Consider the following 24,146-nt stretch of genomic DNA (forward strand, 5'->3'; position numbering starts at 1 on the left):
TACTGTCACACAGGGCTGCAGTTCAGGCCCCTCTGTTCAGCATGTGGGAGCCCTTTGAAGTGGTCAACCAGATCCAATCCCTCTCTGGACAGGTTATTTTAGTGTGAGGTGTCCCTGCCCATGGTGAGGGGGTGGAACCAGATGATCTTGACGTCCTTTCCAACCCTAACTATTCTATGATTCTATGATTCTATCAGTTATTAAAGCTGTGCTTTACTGTCTGCAGTTATAAATGTTCTGTTCTTGAATGAGGTATCAGGCTCTAAAAGAGACACTTGGATTGGAGAAGATAGGTACATTTTAGTCCTTACCAGGGTTGCCAGGCCCACTGCTTTGATTTAGGTTTTGCTTTGTTTCACAGCTTGCAAATCAGAGAATCCTTCTGGAAAAATTCTGAGATTTGGCTTCTCCAAACTTTTATTGTTAGATTTTAATTAAAATTTAGAATAAACCTAATTAGTTTATGGCAGATTTTCATATATTAGGTGCTTACAGAAGCAGAGCAGAGCTCAGCTAGGTAAATTAGGCTCCAAAATCCCATTGGTTTTTAATGACAACAAAACAAGCTTAATGTTTAAGCAAGTCCGACAGTCTTCTCAGATATCTGGTGTTAGGAGCTGAAATATGATAGAGTTTAGAATACCTGATCATTACTTCTGTGAAACACCTCCATTCCTGCAGAAGCACTTAATATTAGGAAGTGTTTCATTGGAATCTTACAGCTCAATCACTTTTATTAAGTTAAACAAGACTACAGCATAGAGAATAATACTCATCACTCCTGTTCCCACTCACTGCTAATTAATTTTTTACAAACCTGTGCTGGAACCTGCTCTGTGTATTTCCAAGTCTGCTGAAAGCCAAACCATTTTTATTACTCATTTCCTTGATAAACATCTCTCCTCAATTCCTTCAAGACATAGGGAGATGAATGCATCTCTCTCCTTTGCCAGGTGTTTCAAGCAAGACTCACCAATTCCTTTGAACAGGCTGTTCTTGAAAGAAGCCCAATCCTATCTGGCATTTTATGATGCTACATAGACAACATCATAATAATGCATATTACTTCTGGTGAGCAGTAGCACGGGGGGGCTAACTTGCATCTATTTGAACTTCTTAAACTGATTTGCAGTTATAACTAAGATGTGTTGCTTTGAATTAACTAAGTTGGATTGTTTTTTTCCTCCTATTTTGGGGGGTTCTTTGCTTTTTTTGTCTGTTGCTTTTGTGACTTTTCTTAGCCTAAGGGCAATCCATCCATGTTTTGGATCCACTAAAATACTCTTTCACAGACTACTTCACCTCTTTCTTGCAGTGGAGTCTTCAGAAAGATGTAAGCAGCTTTGAAGGAGCAATCAGCTTAGAATGTGTGGAGCTGCCAAGATCCTGTATCCAGTCAATCCCCAGCAGTGTCTATTAGGACAGCTGTGTTAAAATGCCAGTGCACCTCCCACTACTGCAAACACAACCATAGGTGCCTTGTCCTCTGCTGCCAGTTGTAGAGGCAAGAACTTCACCAGAGCAGTGCCCCCTACAAACAAGTGTCCAGGCAGTGATGGAGGGGAGGACAGACCCCAGGAACAAAGAGAGAAGGAGGAGGGATTTGGCAGGGGGAAAACAGCCCCAGGAGCACAGGTGGGTTAGTAGGTGCCTCAGGTTGGGCTTTTGGGCAGCTGCTCTCCTGGATGTTGGCCCCACCCCAGCCAGTCACCCTGTGGACAGGAGAAGGAGGCAGCCCCACTGGGGAAGCATGCTCCTTCCTTGCCAGTTTGAACTCAGCTTGACAGCGCTTCTGTCCTGTTTCTCTCCTCACCATCATCCCTCCACCAACCTCCAGTTCCTTTATGTCTTTTGTGGTGGTGCTAATGAGATCCCTGGAGGAGTTTTCCATTTAAAATGAAACAGATGTCTCTGAGCCCAAAGAGCCTGATGTCAGTCAGCAACAGAACAATGAACCCACACACAACCACTTAAGGTCTCTCTCTCAGAGGCCTCCTGTCTACTCTCTCAGTGGCTTTTTTGCTGCCTTACTCCCTCTGCCAGGAAGATGTGTGCCTTTTTGCGTGTTTTCCACACACTGTTTTGTCCACTGAAGGGGTGGTTTGCTGCGAGATGTTGCTTGCTTACTGGGGAGGCCATTCATTCTCCAGTGTGGATGTGTTCAAGGAAGCATGGAAAGCAAGAGGAGGGGATGTGCTTTAGTTGACAGCATATGGGCAAAGAAGAAAGCACAGTTGGGATCTCAAAGGTCAACTTCAAGGTTCCCAGCTAATGTGCTTACTCACACTGCTTGCACCAGTTTTAGCACTTGATCTTCAGCATTTCACTTTGGAGATAGCTCTTACCCTGCCAGCCCAACTGCTAAGATTCCTTGTCTCTTCCCTTTCCTCATTGGCCAGATCCAAGCACGGGTGTTCATGTTTCATGCAGCCTGCTGCAGTTTCACATGGGGCTGCTATTCCTGCCTTGCTGCCCCCAGCAGGTTGGCACAGCTCCTCTGCTCTGCAGGTGTTTCCAGCAAAGGCAATGGAAATTTGGCTTTAACCAGAGCAGGAAGAGGCCCAGCTGGCTGCAAATTATGGCCAAGATCTATGGATTTGATGCTATCTCTCTTTGCAAATAGATTTACACTGGAACTGTCTTGCTGTCTTTGAGTCATCATGAAACTGATACATCTGGCTTCTTGGTGGTTCTGCTTAAGGTGTTGCTTGCTTGCTTTTATGGCAGGGGTGTTGTACACCTGCTGGAGGGCACACAGAATACTGGAGCAGCCCCCAGCTACTCAAGTTAATGGTGCTAGGGATAAAAAAGAGCTGAGATGAGGATCCAGCATAATTTCTGTAGTAGTAAATCTGTCTGCAGGTGCTGGTCTGCAGGAATCCAGAGAAAAGCATCCTGCAGGCAAAAATTATGGAGAAGGGTAATACCAACTGCTTCAGCAATAGATACAGCTGGAAAAAATAAACATGCTCTGGAGTGTGCTATCAATAATTACAGAAATGGTATTGGCCTTTCCCTGCCAGCTCACATTCCTTAACCAACACGGATCTGCCACAGCTACAAGGGCATTAATACTGATGGATGTAGGGAGCTATTGCAAAGGATGTGCATGGAGGAAGGAAGGGTCTTCAGTGTGAATCAGCTGTTGTTGCTCATAATTTTTCACTAGTATTTATGCTTTTCTACACACTTAAATATGAGCTGCTGTGGAAAATCTTTTAACTGCCAATTTAAGGGATATAACCTGGAGAAGTGAGCTGAAGAAGTCAGAGGACTGCATCTGGAGCCCTTCAGTTGCTGTATTGGGTTTGGTGATTGTTTTTTGCTTTGGGTTTTTACCACCTGGTCTGCTACTCAGATTTGTTAGAATTAAAAACCCAAATCCAAACCCATACAATTTCCACAAAGGAAGCTCGGAGCAAAATATGAGGTTCCTGTTCTTTAGGAGCATTCTGCTGCTACTGGTGATTGAGAGAGACCTGCTGGGTTTTGACAGAAGAGGAAAGAAATCCTAAATGGCTCTAGTCTCACCCTAGATCAGCCCTGGAGCCAGACGTGGCCTTCCCCACTCATAACAAATGTGAGGTATCTGTCTGGACCCCCTCTTTGAGACTGTGAGGAGAGAGGGCACACACAGAGTGCTCCTCCTGAGGCCTGGAAAAACCTGAGCTGCCATCTTTTTATCTGCTTTTTTGAATGAAGTTTTGAAAACATCCAAGGGAATAGCTGTTGATTTGTTGTTATGGGTTTTAAATGATGATAGAATCATAGAATTAACTAAGTTGGAAAAGACCTTTAAGATCATCAAATCCAACTGTTACTGCAGGACTGCCAAGACCACCACTAAACCATATCACTGTGAGCCTCATCTACATAGTGTGTGAATGTCTCCAAGGATGGTGACTCCACCACTGCCCTGAGCAGCCCGTTCCAATACCTGAGCACCCACTCTGTGAAGAAATCGTTCCTAATACCCAATCTAAACTTCCCCTGGTGCAGCTTGAGGCTGTTACCTCTTGTCCTATCACTTGTTACTTGGGAGAAGAGGGAGACCACCACCTCACTATATCCTCCTTTCACATAGGGAGCGATAAGGTCCCCCCTAAGCGTTCTCTTCTCCAGACTGAATAACCCCACTTCCCTCAGCTGTTCCTCATCACATTTGTGCTCCAGACCCTTCACCAGCTCCATTGCCCTTCTCTGGCCCCACTCCAGCACCTCAATGTCTCTGTTGTAGTGAGGGGCCCAGAACTGAACCCAGGATTCAAGGTGCAGCCTCACCAGTGACCAGTACAGGGGAACAGTCACTGCCCTGGCCCTGCTGCCACACTATTGCTGATACAGGCCAGGATGCTGTTGGCCTTCTTGACTGCCTGGGCACAAGCTGGCTCATGTTCAGCCACCATCAGTCAGCACCCCCAGGTCCTTTTCTGCTGGGCAGCAGAAATGAGGCAATCTTGGCTTGGAAGGTACATATCCAGGAAGTTAATCTGGGGTCCTGCTGTGGGGGGATCATGCTGCTTCTCTACACAACAAGGGCCAGAGGGGAGGGGAGGTGCCTCCAGGGAAATCATGCTTCTGCTTCAGCTCCTCCAGGCTCAGGCTGCACAGCCACTGCCTTTAACATCCTGGTTTTCTTATTAGAAATCTCTGCTGTGGCAAGAAGAGGGAAAAGAGGACTCATTACTCTTCAACCCTTTAGGAAATGAGATGGAAGCAATGACAAAACAGAGAATAGGCAGCTGCGGAAAGAGCATGAAGATAGATGGTGACAGAGGAGAGCATGAAACTTTGATTTTAAAGAGCAATGTAGGCAGAACAGCCTGGATGCAGCTGAAAAATGTGGATTATGACTCACATCTACAAGTCTTGGCTGGCATCTCACAGAGGATGTGGTAAGCACTGCGCTACTGAAACATGCCACCTTTTGAGATGTTTGCCTCCCTTACGGTCAGGACTGCCTGCAGTTCTTCTGTGTGCTGCTCACTTCCAGGTACAATATTCAGCTCATGCCAATAAGCCTGCCAAAAATAGATGTATGTCTTATGCTGAGACAGAAGGAAGGGCAAAGATTTAGCCCTTTGGAATAGACATCTCTGGAGCAGTGATACATTTGACACAGGTCTTGTCTTGTAGAGAGGTATTTTTTCTTAATTGTATTTGTTTTCTTTGGAGTATGAGTTTGATTCCTGTGTCTGTGCTGTTTTGCGCAGTAGGTGGTTGAGAGGCTACGTGTTGAGGAAGGGTAAATTACCTTCAAGGAAAATGGAGAGGGGATAAGTCTCAGCACTTGTTTAGGTGAGTGATAATCAGGAATGCTGGGATGTGGTTTGGAAAGAGTTGGCCAAAGTGATTGTTTGTGTGGTTGGAAGTGCTACTACAAAGCACTTCTAGGGTCACTGCCTTCAAAGCAGCCTTCCAGTGTCTGAAGGGGGGCTATAGGGATGCTGGGGATGGACAGTTCATTAGGGACTGTAGTGACAGGACAAGGGGTAACGAGTTAAAACTTAACAGGAGAAGTTTAGACTGGATATAAGGAAGAAGTTCTTTACTGTAAGGGTGGTGAGGCACTGGAATCAGTTGCCCAGGGAAGCTATGAATGCTCCATCCCTGGCAGTGTTCAAGGCCAGGTGGGACAGGGCCTTGGGTGACATGGTTTAGTGTGAGGTGTCCCTGCCCATGGCAGGGGGGTTGGAACTGGATGATCTTGAGGTCCTTTCCAACCCTAACTATTCTATGATTCTGTGATTCACAGACAGGGCCCCCACACTTGTTGCAGAACAAGGGGGATGAAGCTTGTGTCCTTTGTGGATAAACCCAGAAATTACACGCTTGGGGCTCATTCCTAGAAAACAAGTGAAAATCCATCTTGAAATGCCCTCTTGGGATGGGAGGGAATCTATATCCAGGATATCCAAGTTATTAATATCCAAGATATTTGTAGCAGTTACATCTAGAAGGGCCTTGCACTGTGGTTATTTTTCATCCCTTCTGAAGTCAAAGACATGAATCAGCTCATGCTTTTACTCCAAAGGTTCAATGCTTTTGAAGTGACTTAACTCTCCCTCTGCCCTATCCCTACATATAGGAGAGGATGAACACTCCCCTGCAAATGTTCCTGCCCTTAGATGTGTCCCAATGTTCCTGTCCCAGCTTTGCTGCTACCATGACCCTGATACACTACATGACCCTGATACTTTACACTGTCAGGTAACAGTTACTATGTGGAATATCTGCCTTCTCCTGTCATGTTGCTATTGCCTGAATTTCAAGAACATTCAGTCCTGTTGTGTTTTGGGTGGGTTGTTTTTTTTTGCCTTCCATGACTGGAAGAAGCCACAGAAGCATGGTCACAGGCTTGTTACTTTTGATCCAACTCTGCTTAGGTGTCATCAGGAGGAGTGATACAGTGGCTTGTAAGTGTGGCCATCCATGGGCGGATAGGTGATGGCTGGTTCCAGGTAAATAACAGGGTTTTCTGGATGTTAAGTGCTGAAAGTGGTACAAAGCCTTCCTAGAAATGTCCCACATTCTGTACATTTCTCTCCAGCCTGTGCAATGACCTCAGGGAAACTGTTTCTTTCTGAGAGGTGCTTTCCTCTGCTGGCCTTGCACTTGACTTGGCTTTGATGCTTCCATGGTTTCAGCACTCGATGAAGCGCAAACCCATTGTCTTTCAGAGCCCCTTTGCTGTTGGTTTCTCTCCATTGGCTTTGTTTGCTTCTGTGATCCATCCAATCATTTAATTTTTTCCTGCACTGCATAATTTAAGGCAGGAAATAACCTGTTTCCCTGGAGGCGAGGAACCAGGCAATGCTGGCCCGCTTTGTACCCAAACACGCTCCACCACCATGAGCTCAGTAGGCAGCTGGGCTGCTTTGGTTCAGCTTTCAAAAGCGGACTTAGGTGTAACCACTGAACATTTACCTGCCAGGCAGAAAAACTGATGTGTGCATGCTCAGGGTAAGATCACTTGCAAGTTGCCCCTTTGTGCAGTGGGAAACATCCCTCTGAGCTATTGTTTTTCCCTTGCTCTATCCCAGCCATGATGTGCTGCTCAGCCCGGCTGGCTGCATGACCCTAGGGGACAATGATCCCAGGCACCCTTCTGCCCTCTGCCTGCATTAAGAGCTGTCAGAGGAAGTTTTCCCAGCTTTCCCTAAATCATGCTGCTGTAGCTCTGGCAACTGGCACAGGAGAGCAGGAACTCCTGATCCCTTTTACGAAGGCTGAACATGTGCAAGGCACATTTGTTTCCTCACTGGCTGCAGTGGCCTGAAGCAGTGAAGGTGTCCCCTCTGCAGCCCGTTTTCCTTCCACCCACCTCCCCTCTGTCTACTGGTGTGAGCCCCTAGAGCTACATACCCTGCACCATCCCAGGGCTGCTCCCAGGAAGCTGTGCCTAAGCTTTAGTCTTCCTTTGTCCCCTCTGTTTGTCTCTCGCTGCTTTCTAGTAGCATGTGGAGGTTGCTTTTGCAAAGGCATTTGCTGTCTTTCACTGTAGAACAAATCCAAGCATGTTTTTTCCCTTCTGCTTGTTCAGGAAAGTGTCCTCGCTCACAGCAGAGGAGCAGTGCTCCAAGGCTGGGTTAGGACAGCACCTAAAACCCACAACACCCTTCAGGGCTGTGGGTATACAAGATTCCACAGGATCTTCCAGTGAAATGTGCAAGTGAAGTATATTATGGGGAAATAACATCAGCAGGTATGACAAGCAAAATTGATCTATTGTTGCCAAGTAGGAGGAACACAGGACTTGACAGCCAGTGCCCAAGGGCTTTCCCTGCTGTTCAACCCAGATCCAAAACCCATCGTGACTCAGGCTGCAGCAGGCACACAGCCCCCCAGCCACCTGGGTTGCCTTGGGGCTCATCTCCAGACTAAGCCTGGCAGGCATTGAACGCTACCTCTCTATTCCCAGAACAAACCTTACAGAAGTGCCTGATACAAACTGTTTTGTCATCCTTGATAAATCCTTCTGCTGTTAAGTCATTCCACACTCTCCTTGGTTGGGAGCTCCTCCAGGACTTTCGGTATTGATGGCCTCACTGATGCCTACTCCAACAGCATTTTGATTTCCCTCCCACACAGCTGCCAGTGGGAGGCACTGATTCATGCCGATGACCTGCCCCATCCTGGAGCTGAAAGGCAGCCAAGGAGGGAGCTGAGCTCCTGCGACAGGCAGGTGCTGGAGCAGATCCTCAGCCGCTCCCAGCTCGCAAATGGAGCTGGGGTCATTTACACCAATGGAAGATCTTTTCCCAGGAGTCTGATGTGTTTTGCTATGTGTGGGTATAGCATAGAATCACAGGATGGTTTGGGTTTGAAACGACCTTAAGATCATCTAGTTCCAACCCTGCTGCCTGGGCAGGACCACCTCTCACTAGACCATGTCACCCAAGGCCTTGTCCAACCATAAGGTTGCTAAAGTCAGTGTACAAGAGGCAATATGCATCCTATATAAATGTGTCAATTTCATTATAGAGTGTAGGTGACTTTGCGTGGGGCATATGTTTTCCCACAACACAAAAGTTCATTTTAAAAATACCCTGTTCTGTAGGCTCTCCCTAATGACTATTTTTCCCCACACATCTACTAGCCAACAACATATGCCAGCATTTCTTCCTTAAAAGTATAAACTGGCACATAGCACACAGAGCATGAAATAATAAGATGTGATTAAGACAGTAGCTGGAGCTAACCAAAGCCAGAAAACTCATAGCTGAAAGGTCAAACCTTTATTTAAATTGCCTTTGCAATGACCTATTTATTTGCAGGTGCTGTGAATTAAGAGGGAAAGTCTTGTAATGAAAGGACATCTGGCATGGAAAATCTCACCTCAGTTGAAGCTGAACAAAGTTCCACTCACTCCAGAAGGTAGATTTCTTGTACTGGGAAATGTCATTCAACCTCAGGGCAGGTAACCCTATCCAGCATTAGCTGTAATGACTGTATTTCTGGGTAAGATGCAGTACCTGGGCTGGGAATGGTGCTAAATGGGTGCTAAAATCAGCACCAGGGAAACGGGATGATTGTGTGATTAAAGACACCAATGTGGGGATAGGGGAGATGAGTGTTGTGCCCTACAACACATTTTCAGTGTGACCTTCACAAACTGGTTTGTTCTGAGTTTCCAGAAGGTTGTTCTGGGTATCTTGAGAGCTTTGTAGAAGGAGTGAGAGGACAGGGCATACACCCCCTTTTTGTCTAACAGTTACTTCCCCAGAAAGGCTACAGTTAGAGGTTGAAATAACATGGGTTTGTGTCTGCAGTCCAGGTCCCCTTGTTTAAGAAGTGACTGCGCATGTGCTCTGTGAGGTGGCTTGTCTTTATGTCCTTGTCCCCTCATCCTTCCTGGGTCTTGGTAATCTCTGAGGAAGCATCACTGCTCTGAGCATGGGCTGGGAGCCAAGAGAGTCAGGACACAGCCGAAGGCAGCTGTGAGGTTACTGCCTGTGTTCTCAAAGCACTTCTTCCCTCTATGGGATGGCTGGACCTATAGGGCAGTTGCTTTCTTTTGTATTCTGGAGTAGCTTTTTTGTCTTCTGAGTTCTCACTTCAGTAAGGAAAGGTTGGTCTTAGTTTTGAGACATTTGGTGCTGGAAGCAGAAAGAGGTGCCCATGAGGTGAGTACCACGTGGAGTGATGAGAAGCATGTAGACAAGTGTTTTTGTCTCTGTGACTGTTAATGCTGATCATTTGGTGTTCAAGAATAAACCTGTTGCATATGAATTAAAGAGAAAAAAATCCACTGGGATGAGGAAAACCAGACTGTGGCTAAAGACTGCTTTCAAGGCTGGGGAAGTAGTTCCAGAGACAGCAGTGAATCAGGCTCAAAACGAAGTGGTGTTCTGGACAAGACTCAGACTGATTCTGGCCCTTTCCTCCTGCTTCTGCTTCCATGGGGTGCCTCTGTGGTGCTGGTGCTTGCTGAGAGGAGCAGGCATCAGCATCCGTCCTTCCATGAGGAGAAGGAAATGAGGCCAGCTAAGCACAGATGCTTTTTGTTCAGTGTTTGAGTGCAGCAGGCATGCTCAACAGCCCTGGTTCCTGGTTATCCTCAGAGCTAATAAGTCTAGGTGTGACAGTCACCCATATACACCGCCCAACCAGCACTGGGTGCTCCTAACCTTGAACGGAGGTGTCCTCTTAGCTTTGTTCCCAGTGTAAGTTTGCCACACTTGACCCATTTGAGCTGAAATATCTCCTCTGAGGTGGCCACCCAGTGTGGGTCTGCATGGAGCAGGAGCCATCTGGGAGCTGTCTCTTCCCAAAGCCAGGGCTTGACACTTAGTTCACCTCACATGAGAGCTGGCAAAGCCAGCCACTGTGGCTTGCTCTTCCCCAGGTCCAGAGTTGCAGAGTCTCTTTCAGGGTCACTTTTCCTGCTCTTCCCACCTGCATCACCTCTCTGCTCTCAGGGTTACAACTTTATGTTGGGCCTTTTATCAGGGCTTGCACCAGCACACATCATTTTCCTCCCAGTGTTTGAAATGGTTTCTGCTTAGCTTTTCAAACATCACATGGAGTGGCTGGATGGAGTCACCCCTAAGGGCCTCCTGTCTGAGTGTGGTCAGTACCAGCTGCCAGCAGAAAGGCTGAGGAAACCCTGGGGTGTTGCAAATCCAGAGAGCTTGTGCCAAAGAGAATGTCCTGCATGTGCTTTTTCAAGAGACGGACCTGAGGACAAGGTAGTGGGGCATCAAAGGTGCTGAGGACCCCAGGGAGAGCTGCACCACCCCATTCCCATGGGAGCCTGGCTTCCAGCTAGTCAAGGTCTGGAGAGGGAAGCAGCAGCAGGCTCCCACATTAGTACCACTGGATAACAAATCACAGCTTTTGGCATCTGCTGGTTCCCACCTTGTGAGGACATTTAATCTTGAAAGAGCTTTTTTCTATATTCCCTGGCAGGCTGTGTGCTGGCTCCGCATCCCTGGCGAGGGGCCTGCAGCACATTGTGAGGCTTTTTGGCTGGAAAGCTGCAGGGGCAGACGTGTGTGATGGGGTTTTGGATGTCAGCAAAGATTCTCATTGCTCTCTGCCTGGTCCTGCCTGTAGGCTGCCAAGTGCCAGCTGCAGTGAACCTCTTGCAGGAGGTGCTGCTTCTTGAAAACTGATGCTTTTCCAAGGAGCCCCGCAGGACCCAAATACCCAATCTCTGGTAGCCACAAAGCCATAAACTTCTCATCAAAACCAGCTAGATGGATGAGAGGGGGAATGAGTGCCAGGCACTGTGGAAGTGAATTTCTGCCAGACCATGCTGCTCTCTCTGAGCAGGGAGAGATCTCTGGAGAAGGGAGAGAGTGGTGGCCTTGGTGTGGAGCCATAGGATTCCTGTGTATCATCTGTGCTTATAGCTTTGGTATGCCAGTGCTGCCTGGCTTGTTTGTACAGAGGTGGCAAAGCCAGAAGGTTTGTGACCATGTTTGAAGAGAAGGACCTAAATTAATGTTACTGGCACATGGATAGAGACCTAAATTAATGCCTCCCTGAGGGATCAGCTCATGTCCATCCTGTTGGCCAGGCAGCACTTGCACAGCGCCAGACTGCACCACGCCCAACCAAAATGGTTGTGGTGATGGAGGTGAGGACAGGGCAAGGTGGAGGAGCAGGTGGATGGGTGGGCTGGGATGCAGAAGCACGCTGGGATGCCTAGGGAGGAAAGGGATGCAGTCAAAATCATTGAATTCATGTGTCATTAATTCTGCCTCTTGCAGAATAGCTCTTCCACTCTGAAAATACTCTCATTATCCTTGAGAGGGACCTTCTTGGTTATTGCAGGGTTGGAGGGAAGGCTCGGGTTGCATTTGAAAGCCTTCATGTTCAGGGAGCCAAACTCTGGTGTCTCCTGCAAGGAGAAGCAGTCACTGCTACTTGGCTTGCAGAGCCACTGTCGGGCTTTTTCCCACTGATCATTCTCACTCCCAGCTGCTTATTCCTGCTGATATTATTTATCATGGTGGCTGCTTTTTCAGTCCTAGGGCAGATGATTGCTCTACTGGCTGGTGTGCTGCAGTGTCATGGAAGGTGGTGTATAGAATCACAGAATGGTTTGGGTTGGAAAGGACCTTAAAGCTCATCCAGTTCCAGACCCCTGCATTGGGCAGGGACACCTTCCGCTAGACCAGGTTGCTCCAAGCTCCGTCCAGCCTGGCCTTGAACACTGCCAGGAATGGAGCATGTCTTGCAGATCATCAGATGAGCACTGAAATGCGGTGTCTCTGCTTCCTCTGCCCCACTGTTTGGGCGAGTTATCCAGTGTCCCTGGACTTGTAATGGGGGAGATGAGACTGGAGAAAAATCAGGAGCAGAAGGACGGTGGTGTCCAGTGAACAGCGGTTTGTGTGTGAAGAAGTCAACATCCCTGACAGGCCACAACTTTTCCATCTGGCGTTTTGCAGAGAAATTATATCTGTCGTTTGCCTCTGGAAAATTGTTCCTACATCACAAATACAGGTAGTTATTGTCTTACCCAGGAAGGAATGCCTGAAAACGTAGACATCTACAGCAAAGCCTGAAATGACAGGCGAGGTATGTGCTTTCTGGTCCTGGGTCTCCACTGGTATAATTTGAATGTAGTCTCTGAAGTCAGTGGAACTAGACAAATTTACACTGATGGAGTAAGTAATATCTGCCAGATATTTTCAATTCCCAAGGCTGCCTTTAAACTTAAGCCTCTTAAGTCTTTTTTATAAGCACACAGCATTTCACACAGAGAGCCTAAAAGTCTTAAAATCAGAGTATGCAAAGAAAAAAGGGATTTTCTAGTGGGAAGAGATCTTAGCAAAAACTCCTCTTGCATTTTGGAGGTTTTACTCTCTCTTTCAGGAGGTCCTCCTGCAGCTGGGTTTCTGCTTTTAGTGTCAATGGCAATTGAAAAGAGGTGATTGAAAATTCCTTTGGCGATTGCTTTTGCTGCGTGAGTACCAGTGTCATGAAATAGATCTCTCAGCACTGTGCTTTCAGTCTGGAATGATGTGTAAGGGCATAATGGGATTTTTTTTTTTTTCAGTACATGTGTCATTCAGCAATAAAAAGTTTCCTCTGAAATCATTATGGTCTGTTACAAAAACCTGTATATTTTTATCTTACAATATTGAAATTTGCCTCTGAAATTTCCATGACACTATCAACCACAGAACAATATTGTTCTTACCAAACAGAACCCTTGCTGAGAGTCAAAAGTGCTATAAATATTTAAAGAAATGAATTACTAAGTAAGCCAGACTAGTGCCCTAGTCTGTAAATATTAAATGGAACATACACAGTTGACAAAACGCAGGCAGAAACACTGAATGGGGCCGTTTCATCGCCTAAATGAAATTATTTGCAGTGCAAAGGCAACTGTAAAAGTAATTTTTGCTTAATGACGAGCAGCCCTCGGAATACGAGGGCTTAAGTCAGCATTTTGCTTGCTGAAAGAAAATTTCCATCCTGTTTTACAGTCTACTGCACAAGCCCCAGGCTGCTTCACCAGGGAGGTTACCAGCATGCTTAATTGCATACTTAAAATATTGGGGGGGGCTTGAGCAGGGGTTGTTTTGTGGTTCTAGGGGTGAGGGAGTTTGGATGTGTAGCCCCACTGTGCTCAGGTTGGAGTGTGAGATGCTCCGTAGCTCTCAGGCTGCTCTCTGGGCCTCAGCTGCCTGGGAGCTCCAGTAACACAGTGATGCTGAGCATCTGAAAGCAGGGCCAAGGAGACATGCTGGCAGCCTTTGGGGAGTGCTCTTTGTCCAGGATGTGTCTCTGGTGAGGAGGGTGTTGGGGTGCTCTTGCTTCTGCTTGAGCAAGAGGAGGTGTCTGGGGCTGCAGAGGTTGTTCCTGTTGGCAGCAAGGCAGTTTTCATTACAGCCAAAGCTAGGAGAGGATTTAGTCATGGCCAAATTCATGAAGCCATGAGTAATCATGTAAGGGCTTCCTGAGCTCCTGTGGATCCAAACCTGCATTTTAGCTTGATGGCCAGTTCATCTGGAGTGGCAGGTTTTGACTGGGACTCCAGCACATCATTTTCTGACAGCAGATCAGGAATTTATACCAAGGTGAGAAGTGGCAGCACTGAGAAGATGAAGAGACTTGTGACTGAAAATCCCAGCAACGCAGCAGTATTAGGCAGATTCCAACTTTCTCTTGTAGGAGGGCAGGAAACATACATATCGTTTCACATCAATGTCATCTTTGCCATGGGTGCCATACCAGTGTAATTTCAAGAGCTAAGTTGCATATACCGCCTGGAGCAAGAAAGGTCAGTGAGCTGCTATCAGGGAAGACCTCGGAAGTGGCACTGCTTTTTAGGGGTAATCATGCTGACAGTGCTGTTCCCAAAGTCTACTTTTTATTTATGTATTTATTTCTGTATTGCAGCATAATGTGGTTTTCTCCCACCTAAGCTGGAGAACACTAAGAGGAATGATTGGGGAGGGATGGGAGATAGGTGTATGTGAGTGGTGTATATGAAGATGTTCATGTGGAAAACCTGGGATGTCAGGGAGATAGTTGTGTTTCAGGTCTTCCCTCTCTCACCTTTGTTTTGGATTTGGCTTAGAAGGTTTTTACAGCTTCTGTAGCCTGTGAGTCTATCCAGAGGCCGTGAAGATTTGTAGCAGCTGACACACAGCTTTTACCAGAAGACCACAGCAGAGTCTGTGTGTGCATTTTTAATATTCCTTAACAATTATGACATGTCTTATAGGTGTATTTTAAACCTTTTTTTTTTCAGTTTGGCCATGTAATTTTTGACCTTATTCCTGTCATATAGGTATATCACTGAAGAGCTGGAGCTAGAAGGATCCTGCATGGAAGAGAGTTACAAGTGAGCAAAATCTTCTTTTTTAAAGAAGACCTAGAAAGACAATTGGAGAAGAGTCAACCTGAACTTTTAAGGTTCTCTTGGTTCTGAAGGAGGAATATCCTGCAGATTCTTTAGATTTTCTTTGAAGAAATCCTTTGGGACTACAGATTAGCAGTTTCTAGCAGTTGTTTCTGCACTGCTTAAGAGCAATGTGTCATGAACAAAACCCCACTGTGGGAAAACAAGATAGTTGCCCACATTACAGAAATTACATATCTGTACCACACAGCATCTCTTCACAGCTCCTCTCTCAGCTGGAGTTCAATTTGCTAGGCAGTTCATTGATGCCACAAGCAGTTAAGGCCACAAACAGTGACAGGCATGTTTAACTTTCAGGGGGAAAATGACCCAAAATACTTCAGTAGAGGCAAAAGATGTGGATTTTAGATTGAAATTGGAAGCTGATTATTGTGTAAATACAGAATTAGGTGGGTTTATATCTCGGTGTATTCAGGTGATTTGTATCTTATGGACTCAGTTCTGCTGTGAGGGTGCATTTTTATCACTGTTGGGTTTTGGATAACAGGCTAAACTGAAAGGTGCAGGCTGACCACAAACTGTACCAGCCTGATGTGCCCAAGCACAGGCTGCTGCAAGGTGTGCTTAGAAGCATTATGGCTTATTTAATAGCAGTATCATTTCATCTCCCATGGATTCAGCTCAAGCAGACATTGTTCCTGATACCTCTGTCCCTGTCATTTGTCAGATCCTCCTGTAGCTTGACAAGCAAACTCCACTCATTAGCATCACTGTGGGTGCCTGGTACAGGATAAATAATCTCAGTAAGAAGGAGGAGGTCTGAGTGTGGTCCTGGCTGCTACCTCTCACAGAGGCTTTGGCTGGAGCAATGCAAGGATTTTGGGGTGTATATGGGCATAGGCACCTCTTCTGCTTTTCCAGGCCCCCTGTCTGGACACAGTGCAGATGAGATCCAGCTGAGCACTGGCCTATTCCTTCTCTGGTGGATGTGTCTGATGGATTTTAATTCCTCATATGAACAAAGAGATGAGCCAGGCACCTCATCCTGCCTCACTGTAGAGCTACTAAGATGATAATTGAATTCCTGGGGCTTGGTGCAACCATGTGCTGCTCCAGCTCTAAGCCACTGTAACAGTTGGTACTAGTGAGCTATGGGTGAATATATATATAGAGTGATATATAACAACAGCAAAGCCTAAGTATCTGTGCAACTCTATTATCTGTTATGTTGTAACCAGCACTGCATATGCATAAGACCTCTGAAACGATTTTTGCTGCCATTAGTGGAGCTGGGTAGATGGTGTCCCTTGAGGTGCTGCCTTTTCAGATTTGATTGTTGTTTTCTCCAGATCTGTCCCCTTAGCACCTTCTGAATGAGATGAATTTGTTCCTGAAATGGGCTGCAGGATTTTCAATCCATGAAAACTAATTGGCATCCAAGAATGAAGATAATCCGACTAGCATATCTAATTAGAGGAAAGCAATCCTCATATTCCCCGAGCAGTCTCAATTTAGAAGGAGCTCAGACACAGGAACTCGCTTGTCATCCTTTGAAGTTCTAGCTTCTAGCATGAGCGAAACATGTTTGGGGTTTTTTAAGCATTTATATTTGAGAGAATCCAGCAGGATAAATGCTATTTATTCATAGCACGATAGACTGTCACAATATTATGAGGCGTGTATATCACTGCAATCAGAGTTCTGACACATCTGAGAAGGGAGGTTGGGGTGTGCCACTCACAACCCATGGAGTGAAATGTGCCACTGCCTGCAGTAATCTTGACTTAATGCAGTCACATCTCTTTCTTAATCCAAGGGAGAGCTCATGCCAGCTGATACCTGGCTGTAAAAGTCCATGTGAAGCAGCACTGTTTTGAAAACACATGCTGACTTAATTAACTGTGGGCAAGGTGCTTGGATTTCCTCTGTCTTCTCTGTCTGTTTTTCCAGCGCTGGAAAGAAAAGTCTGTTGGATCATGTTTAGCAATCCTACCCTTGGGTGCTGAAGATGGAATTAGATATATTTCATCCAGTTCTGTCCCAGCTCCTGTCACAGACCTCCTGCAGAGCTTGCAAATCTTTGTAACCTTGATTCTGATCAAATCTGAAGGCGTTAACTTGTGCTCCCATTTAGACCCTGATGCAAATGATGGCAAAACATGCCCTGGCAGTGCTCTCACATCTTCTCTTATCAATGGCAGATACACGGCTTCTTGATTCTTTGGGATCAGCCCACACAAAGCTGAGGTTAGGGAGCTTTTCACAGAAATCCTACAAGTCAAGTATAAATAAACCAACTGGCACTAGAAAACAGCCCTGAATCACAAAATGGGTTGGAAGGGACCTTAAAGCTCATCTAATTCCACCCCCCCTGCCACAGGCATGGACACCTTCCACTAGACCAGGTTGCTGCAAGCCCCATCCAACCTGGCCTTGAACACTGCCAGGGATGGGGCAGCCACAGCTTCTCCTGCAGCGCCTCACCACACTGCTGCAGTGCAAGGGATGGATTAGAAGCCACATGAGGCAGGGGTGTGGGGCTGCTTAGTCTGAGCTGTCCGTTCTGCAGCAAGAAAGCTTCTGTAGTGGTGATTGTACTGATAATCCGCAGGATTTATGTGGTACAGGTACTTAGTATTAATACCTCATGGAAACTAAAATAATTGGCCATTTTTACTCAGCATCTTTGTATCACTTGTCCCTTCTGACTGTCATGTCCATGTTAAGTACAGCCAAGCAAATGCTGGAGTAGAGCAGTTACACAAAGATAACCAGAGAGTGCTATTTATATGCCTGGGGAAACAGAGAATGCTTAAAAGGCAAATATTTCACCTAAAATTCTTTCCCACTGAGGAGGTTGAGGCCATTCTGAATCCTCAGAAAGACAGGAGAGGACATGGGGGTCCTTGGAGACATTGAAATCCTTCATAGTCTTGGATCAGGCTCTCAACTTCCCACAGTCTGGTGACGTCCAAAGAAGCTTCTGCCTGTGGAGATGAGGCTTGTATAGGCAAGAGCAGCATGCAGGAGGGGGAGGTTGAGGAAGGAGTGAAGACGTTGCAGTATGGATTTGCTTTTCATGGTGGCCAGGTAACAAGGGGCTCTGTTTGTAGAAGCTGTAATCTGAATGCAAGGTGGACAAAGTACTTTGTCTCCTAGAGGTAAAACAAGCTTCAAATGGAGTTGAAGATCCTGGCTTCCTTCATGGACAGATGGAGCTACATGTGAGATTTATTGAGTCTTGTGTCCTTGTGTCCCGTTTTATCTGTTTAAAAGCTGTCTGCTTATAGCAGCCTGGTATTGTTAATACACAATAACCAGCGCACAGAATGATAATAGAGAGAACTGCTGTTTTGATGTATAGATCCATTGTCCTCCATGAACACTGGCAATTAGAGGGCCACCTGCTTAGTGCTGAGAACAAACAAAAAAGAACAGCTGAAAAATACACATAATGTGGAGATGGCCCTCCAAGAGTTAATGAAAGGAAAAGCAAAACAAGTCCTAGTCTTACAGTGCCTGGCTCTGAAGGGAGCCAGCAGGAGCATTCAGACTTGCTCTGTGGAGAGCTCATCATAGCCTGTCACTTGCGCTTTCCAGTCCATCACAGACTAATTGGGACAGTGGGGCTGTCTTAAGAAAATTATGCAGAACTCCATCTCTGTAGGTTTGCTGTGGCTCCCCAGAGCATCATCACAGTAAATACGAGGTTTGCCTGTGGAGATGGATGCTGAGAGCAGTGATTTCCCCAGTAAAGCTCTGGAGGAACCCTCTGTGTCATTCACGCACCAGATGACATAAGTACCGGGATCACTTTCCAGTCGTTCTCTGGTTTGGGGTTTGCTGTGTGAAGGGGGGGGGACGGACACAAAGTGATTTAAATGGAGGGGACAAAAACCTTGCAGGAAAGAAGAGACTTCTGCAGCATCTGCAAAGGCTTTGGTCGGAAATGGACCTGGAAGGGCAGCGGGGATTTCTTGTGAGCGCTGTTCAGGAGGGCTGGGTTACCGCACCTCCTCCCTGTAGGCAGAGGCTCAGCATCCTCTGACGGCGGGAAAGACCTGAGGACGATCCCGCATCCTCTGAGCTGAGGAGAAGGGCAGGAAATCCCGCTCTTCTCCTTTTCGTAGGGGATGGCTATGGGGGTGTACGGGGCTATTAGGAGTATGGGGTGGGCAGGAGGAAGATACCTGGTAGGTGGCTGCAAAGGAAGGGAACACGAGCTCGGCTTCCCCAGCCTGGGAGAAGCTCGACTCGAGGCCGGGGTGGAAGGGATGGAGAAGGGATGAAGATGGGATGGAGATGGGATGGAGAGGGGGTGGAGGCGGGATGGGGAGGGGGCGGCCCGCGGTGGGGGGTGTCGGTATCGGCGCCGCCCCCGGGGGCTCGCAGTGACGCAGGCTCCCGGCGGCGCCCCCCGCCCGTCTCCTCCGCCCCCTCTGCCCCCTTTAAATAGCGCCGAGCGGAGCCGAGCGGAGCGGAGCCGAAGAGAGCGGAGCGGAGCGGAGCATGGGGCCGCTGGCGCTGCTCGGCCTTCTGGGCGCCGCCGCCCTGGCAGGTGAGCGGGACCCGGGCGGCGCCCGAGCCCCCGCCGCGGCCGCTCCGTGGCCGTGGGGCGGTTGGGAGGGGACGGGCGGGTTTTGCCTCTGGAGAGCGCGGGAGCCGAGGCGTGACGCCACCGCTGGGTCATGACGTCATGCCCGGCCCGCCCTGCGTCACCCCGGGGTCGCCCCTTGGTACGAGGCAGGGTTGAGGTAGGGCCGGGGGGCGGCGGGGCTGCCCGGAGCTGTGCGGGAGCTGGTCCCGCACCCGCCGCTGCTGTGCGCTGCGGCCCCGTTACCCCTGGAAGTGCTCGAGAGCCGCGTGGGTGAAGCCCTCAGTGCCATGGGCTGGTGGTGGTCTCGGCGGTGCTGGGGTGACGGCTGGGCTCTCATTCTGTGGTTGTTACGGCGCCCTTCCCCACCCGCTCTACAGTTTCTTTCCACAGATTCTATTCAAGTGGTGCTGCTAGGTATTTGCCGCCTTGCTCTTAATACTGAGGGGTGACTGTGAAGTAGCGGCTCTGCATCTTTAACGTAACGGTGTGTTCTTGGTGTTCGGCACTAAGTACTAAATCTGCTCTGTGAAATGAAGATTAAACACAATAGGATGAGGTGGTGGCTCGGCTTTATAGCTTTTTATATGTGCTACATCATTTCTTGAATGAATCAGTGTTGTTCTGGGCTGAGTAATTCAGCTTTAGGTCTATTAGAGGTATCCACGTCAAAATGCTTCTGGGACTTGTACTCTGTACTGAAGTTGGCATCCTTCAGGTACCTTTGTTGTAATCAGAAGGGAGGGTGGAAGGTGGGTGAGAGACCCCAGCTCCAAGAAGCAAACCAGACTTATTTCAAAGAGCCCATGGGGATTCTTTGCTAAGTTTGTGTTTCCTGTTTGTGTCATAAAAATAGGTTGGGTACCTCTTTACGTCGTTGCTTTAAAATGGCAGACAGAACCAGTCAGCTAAGGGACTTTCTCTGGGGCTGGGAATGGGTGAAACATTAACTTCAAGAACTTTCTAGTGCTCCTTCTGCAAATCAATATGCCAAAGTTCCTGTGATCTTTCCTAGGAAAGGTTCTTGCTGACATTCTGATGAGCAATGGCACTGCACTGAGTCATCAGCATTAAAGGAACAAAGCCATGCGGGGATTTCATCAGGCACCCACCAAAAGATGTGTCCCAGTCTTGGAGACACGAGCAAAAGCCACGTGAATTTGTCCTGCATTTCTCATCCTTTATTTTTTTTTGTGATCTTCATCAGCTCTCGGCACCTCTGCAAAATCAAATAACCTGATCGTAACTGCCTGGGCCGGTTTGGCTCAGGAGGGGGAAGCAGACCCAGGGCTTGGCTTCACTGTGTGGGTCTGTGTGCAGGCAGGGGGAGGTTTTCCATCTCGGTGCTTGCTCTGGCTGTGTTTCTGCTGTGAATCCCTGCAGCTGTACGTTTGCTGGGTGCGAAGGTGCCCGGCGCTATCGGCGGTGCCAGGGCGATGGCTTCACCCCTCCTGACCACACGTGGAGAGGAGAGGAAGGCAGAGGTGCTGGGCAGCCATCTCCAGCTGGCGCATGGCCCTAAGGGAGCTCTTGCCAGCTGGCACGGGCTAGCGCTGCCAGCACTAGTGTAAAGTGGGGCATGCTCGCTCCCCACAGGCTTCCTATCTTGGCTCTGGCAGAGAAGCTGCCTCACTGTATTACTTCAGGCTCTGGGATGGATTGGACACTCATTTTGTTCCTCTGGTAGGTTAATATGACATATGTTCAGTTCTATTTGCTTCTTCTGACGTTATGATTGCTGTGCTGTCATAGCCTAGCCCGTGCTTCCTCTTTGTGCATGCCAGCTTTCATCATTAACCAGGCGCTTGTTTGGTCATTAATCTATCTGTAGATCTCCTTAGAGAGGCGGGAGCTTTGGAGTGGCAGGGCAAAGGCAGCGAGTACAGCCTGGCTTTATATTCCTGCACCACTGACGTAGCGCTCAGGTTGGCATGTCTCATAGCAAAAGACATTCAGAAGTTTGTCTGTTCTGTGCTTTATCACATAACTGGGTGTAACTTGGAGGAGACGCACTGTGGCAGCATCACAACTAACAGGACAAAATCAGATGTTTGCTTTTCTACATGTCATGATCTCTCATGGGCTGGAGGACCAGAGGAGCCTCATCAAGAGGCAATGAAGTGGGTCATCTCCTCTCTTTACATGCAGGTGGTGACTGTGAGCAGCTCGTGCCATAAGAGCAGTGTCTCCAGCCGCTTTGGGACTGGGAGAATGTTCATTTAGTGGTTAACACTATTTTCTAGTAGAAGGAGCTTTGCTGCCAGCTTCCTACCCCCGTGTGTACGTACATCCTTATCCTCAGATGGAGGATGCAGGCAGGTTGGGCTGCAGCAGCGTCAGCACTGTGCAGAGTGGTAGTTGTTTGCGTACCAGGTTAGTAAATAAAGTAACCAAAAGCCTGGCTCAGTCAGCCCTGAACGCAAGAGGTGGGGAGAGGGTTGGCTCTGATAGCAGCATCTCCCCACACACCATCTGGCATTCTGGGGACACGATGGGGTAGGGATGCAGTGCTATTTTAGGGGAATCCCTTCTGTGCTAGCCTTGCGTGGGTTCCCTTTGCCGAGCGCAGTCGTATACGCAGTGAAGAGACGGGGGCTGGAGAAGCACCTTCCTACATATGTGCTTGGGGAGCAAAAATAGAGGGCAGCGGAAATACCAAGAGAGTTATTATTGTGCTGTGTTCAGTTATTGCACACAGAGTCAGTGCTCAAGGGGAAGTCTGCTTCCCCTGCAGGCACAGAAGAAAATAAAGGGGTTTGCTGCTGTCAGTAGTACAAGGCTACAGGCTCCTGCCTGCTTCGCAGGAAGCTTCCTTGGGCAGTATTGGTTTTCCTGGCCACTGTATTGTAGGCTGACCCCCTTCATCTCCACAACGTGCTCTGAGCTAGCCTGATACAAAAGAACTCTGTCCCCAGCCAAGCAGCATTGCAGAGCGGGTGATAGATTTTAAGACTTTCCTGACTTGTGTCAAAACTTCAGGGTTGCACCGCAACTGTACCTTTGTGTACTGTGATTACGTACCATGCAGTAAGTCCAGGAAGCCACAATACAATGAGCCTTTTCTCTTCGTACTGGTGTGTGGCTGGCAGACTCGCTTAACTTCACCTCTGCAAACCTCAAGGTGGATGAGACTTGACATGGTTCTTGAATAATGCAGCCAGGCTCATTAGGCAGCTGGAGACATTGCAGCAGTGACAGCAAAACAACGCAGCATGGAGGCTGCATTTGTGACAGCTTCCTTCTGTAAGCAAATGTGTTGGACCAGGTACAATAGAACTGGTGCAAGGAGGTGTTAATACCCCACGTGTCCTCAGGACAGAGATTGAGGCAGGTTGTGCTGCTTCCTTCCGGAGCAGTGTTTTCCACTGGGATTTGATTTTTCTTATTTCTTGGGGTGATAGTGGCCCACTCAGTGAGTGGAGTTTTCCTCGTCCCTTCTGGCTCTGTCCTTCCCTTGAGATGCCACCTCCCGTCCAAGTGAGACAGGATTTCTCCAGTAGGACTAGGACACCAATTGCTCTAAAGTCTTGAAGAATGGTATCCTAATGGGGAAGCAATGATGGGGCACCCAGAGCCCCTTGCAGAAGCCAAAAGGTGCAAACTGGCTTTGCTTGTTTCCTGGCTTTTCACCACCAGACGGGTGCAGCTACGTGAAGATCTAACTTGCAATAAAGCTTTTGTCTTGGAATTTGAGCATTGCTTCCTGCTTCTTGGTGTATGTTCTTTTTGTGGATAATTTGACTGAGGACTCCTGTCAGTGATGCTTGCTGCAGGATTAATGAGTCTGTAATCTGTTTTTCTTCTAGGTGTCAGTGCAGTTCCAGTGGAAAAAGACCATGTTGAAGAAATGGTGAGTAGCTGGGTGTGAAAGCAAATTTCAGAGAGAAATCAGCCTCATGCTCTCCATGTTTTGTCTTTAAACTCTCAGGGTAATGCTTTTTTTCCCTAAGGGTAAACTCTTCAGAGATCATTGGTGATGTGGAGCTCAGAGCCCTTTAGCTGTCAGAAGATGCCTGCATGCACTTAAGTGCGTTTGATGAAAATGGAAGCTGGCTTCTTGTGTCAGTGTGGTGTTACACACTGTACAGCTGCCCCAGAAATGATCTGAAGCATTATTTGATAGTACATGTTACTGAACTGTAAAAAGTGAGACGGCAGCTGTGAAGAAAGATGAAATATCTACAGTTGCCAAGTATGTAATGGGCTTTCTAATGCAGTCCTGCCTTCTCCTGCTTTGGAAATAGATTCTTAACCTGTTTGATTAAATAGATGCCATTAGCTGCTCTCAGACCCTGTAACCTGATGTCCGACCCTCTCCACTGGTTGACAGTGTAGGTTAGTTAGGTTAGTAAACACCTGGTAATAACTGAAAACAATTAAAGCACAAATGTCTGTATGAATGTTTTATTGTGTCCTCCCATCCAGGCACCCAGATTGTCAGCCTGAGGCTCTTGTACTGCTGATGATCTGAGCACTTGCTCACAACCACCAGCTTCAACACGTGAAAAATGATGCGTGAATTCATACAGGAGTTCATCCTCCAGTAGAATTCATACTCTGGTAGCACTTAGGACTAGAGGAGGTTGTGTGGCTTCCCTAAATCAATCGAGTTCCTCTGTTTCCAGAAGCCCACCCAGTTGAATGTTAAGCAATGAAGAGGCAGGGCAGGAAAAATGGAATGTGTCACAGTGGGTATAAAGGTGGGTTTGATTTATTGGCCATCCA

At 47.6% G+C, this 24,146-nt stretch overlaps 1 protein-coding gene and 1 long non-coding RNA gene across 12 annotated transcripts in view; both read left to right on the plus strand.

Moving 5' to 3' along the window:
- Window positions 1-24,146, plus strand: part of CHGB (chromogranin B) — a 107,416-nt gene that overhangs the window by 77,270 nt on the left and 6,000 nt on the right. For 5 of the 11 annotated variants that reach the window (XM_065682173.1, XM_065682177.1, XM_065682176.1 and 2 more), the window contains one exon: window positions 23,228-23,271. In XM_065682173.1, the coding sequence (XP_065538245.1) occupies window positions 23,228-23,271 (44 nt within the window). Of the gene's footprint in view, window positions 1-4,593; window positions 4,896-6,197; window positions 6,211-6,508; window positions 8,878-14,755; window positions 14,810-19,285; window positions 19,386-23,227; window positions 23,272-24,146 lie in introns of those variants that run through there. The other 6 variants (XM_065682181.1, XM_065682182.1, XM_065682179.1 and 3 more) reach the window with 6 other exon arrangements.
- Window positions 4,902-6,176, plus strand: LOC136015769 (uncharacterized). The gene is made up of 3 exons (XR_010613330.1): window positions 4,902-4,993; window positions 5,214-5,298; window positions 6,089-6,176. It is a non-coding gene; the product is annotated as an uncharacterized LOC136015769 (long non-coding RNA).

This window comes from Lathamus discolor, chromosome 5 (assembly GCF_037157495.1).
Source record: "Lathamus discolor isolate bLatDis1 chromosome 5, bLatDis1.hap1, whole genome shotgun sequence".
Classification (NCBI taxonomy): domain Eukaryota; kingdom Metazoa; phylum Chordata; class Aves; order Psittaciformes; family Psittacidae; genus Lathamus; species Lathamus discolor.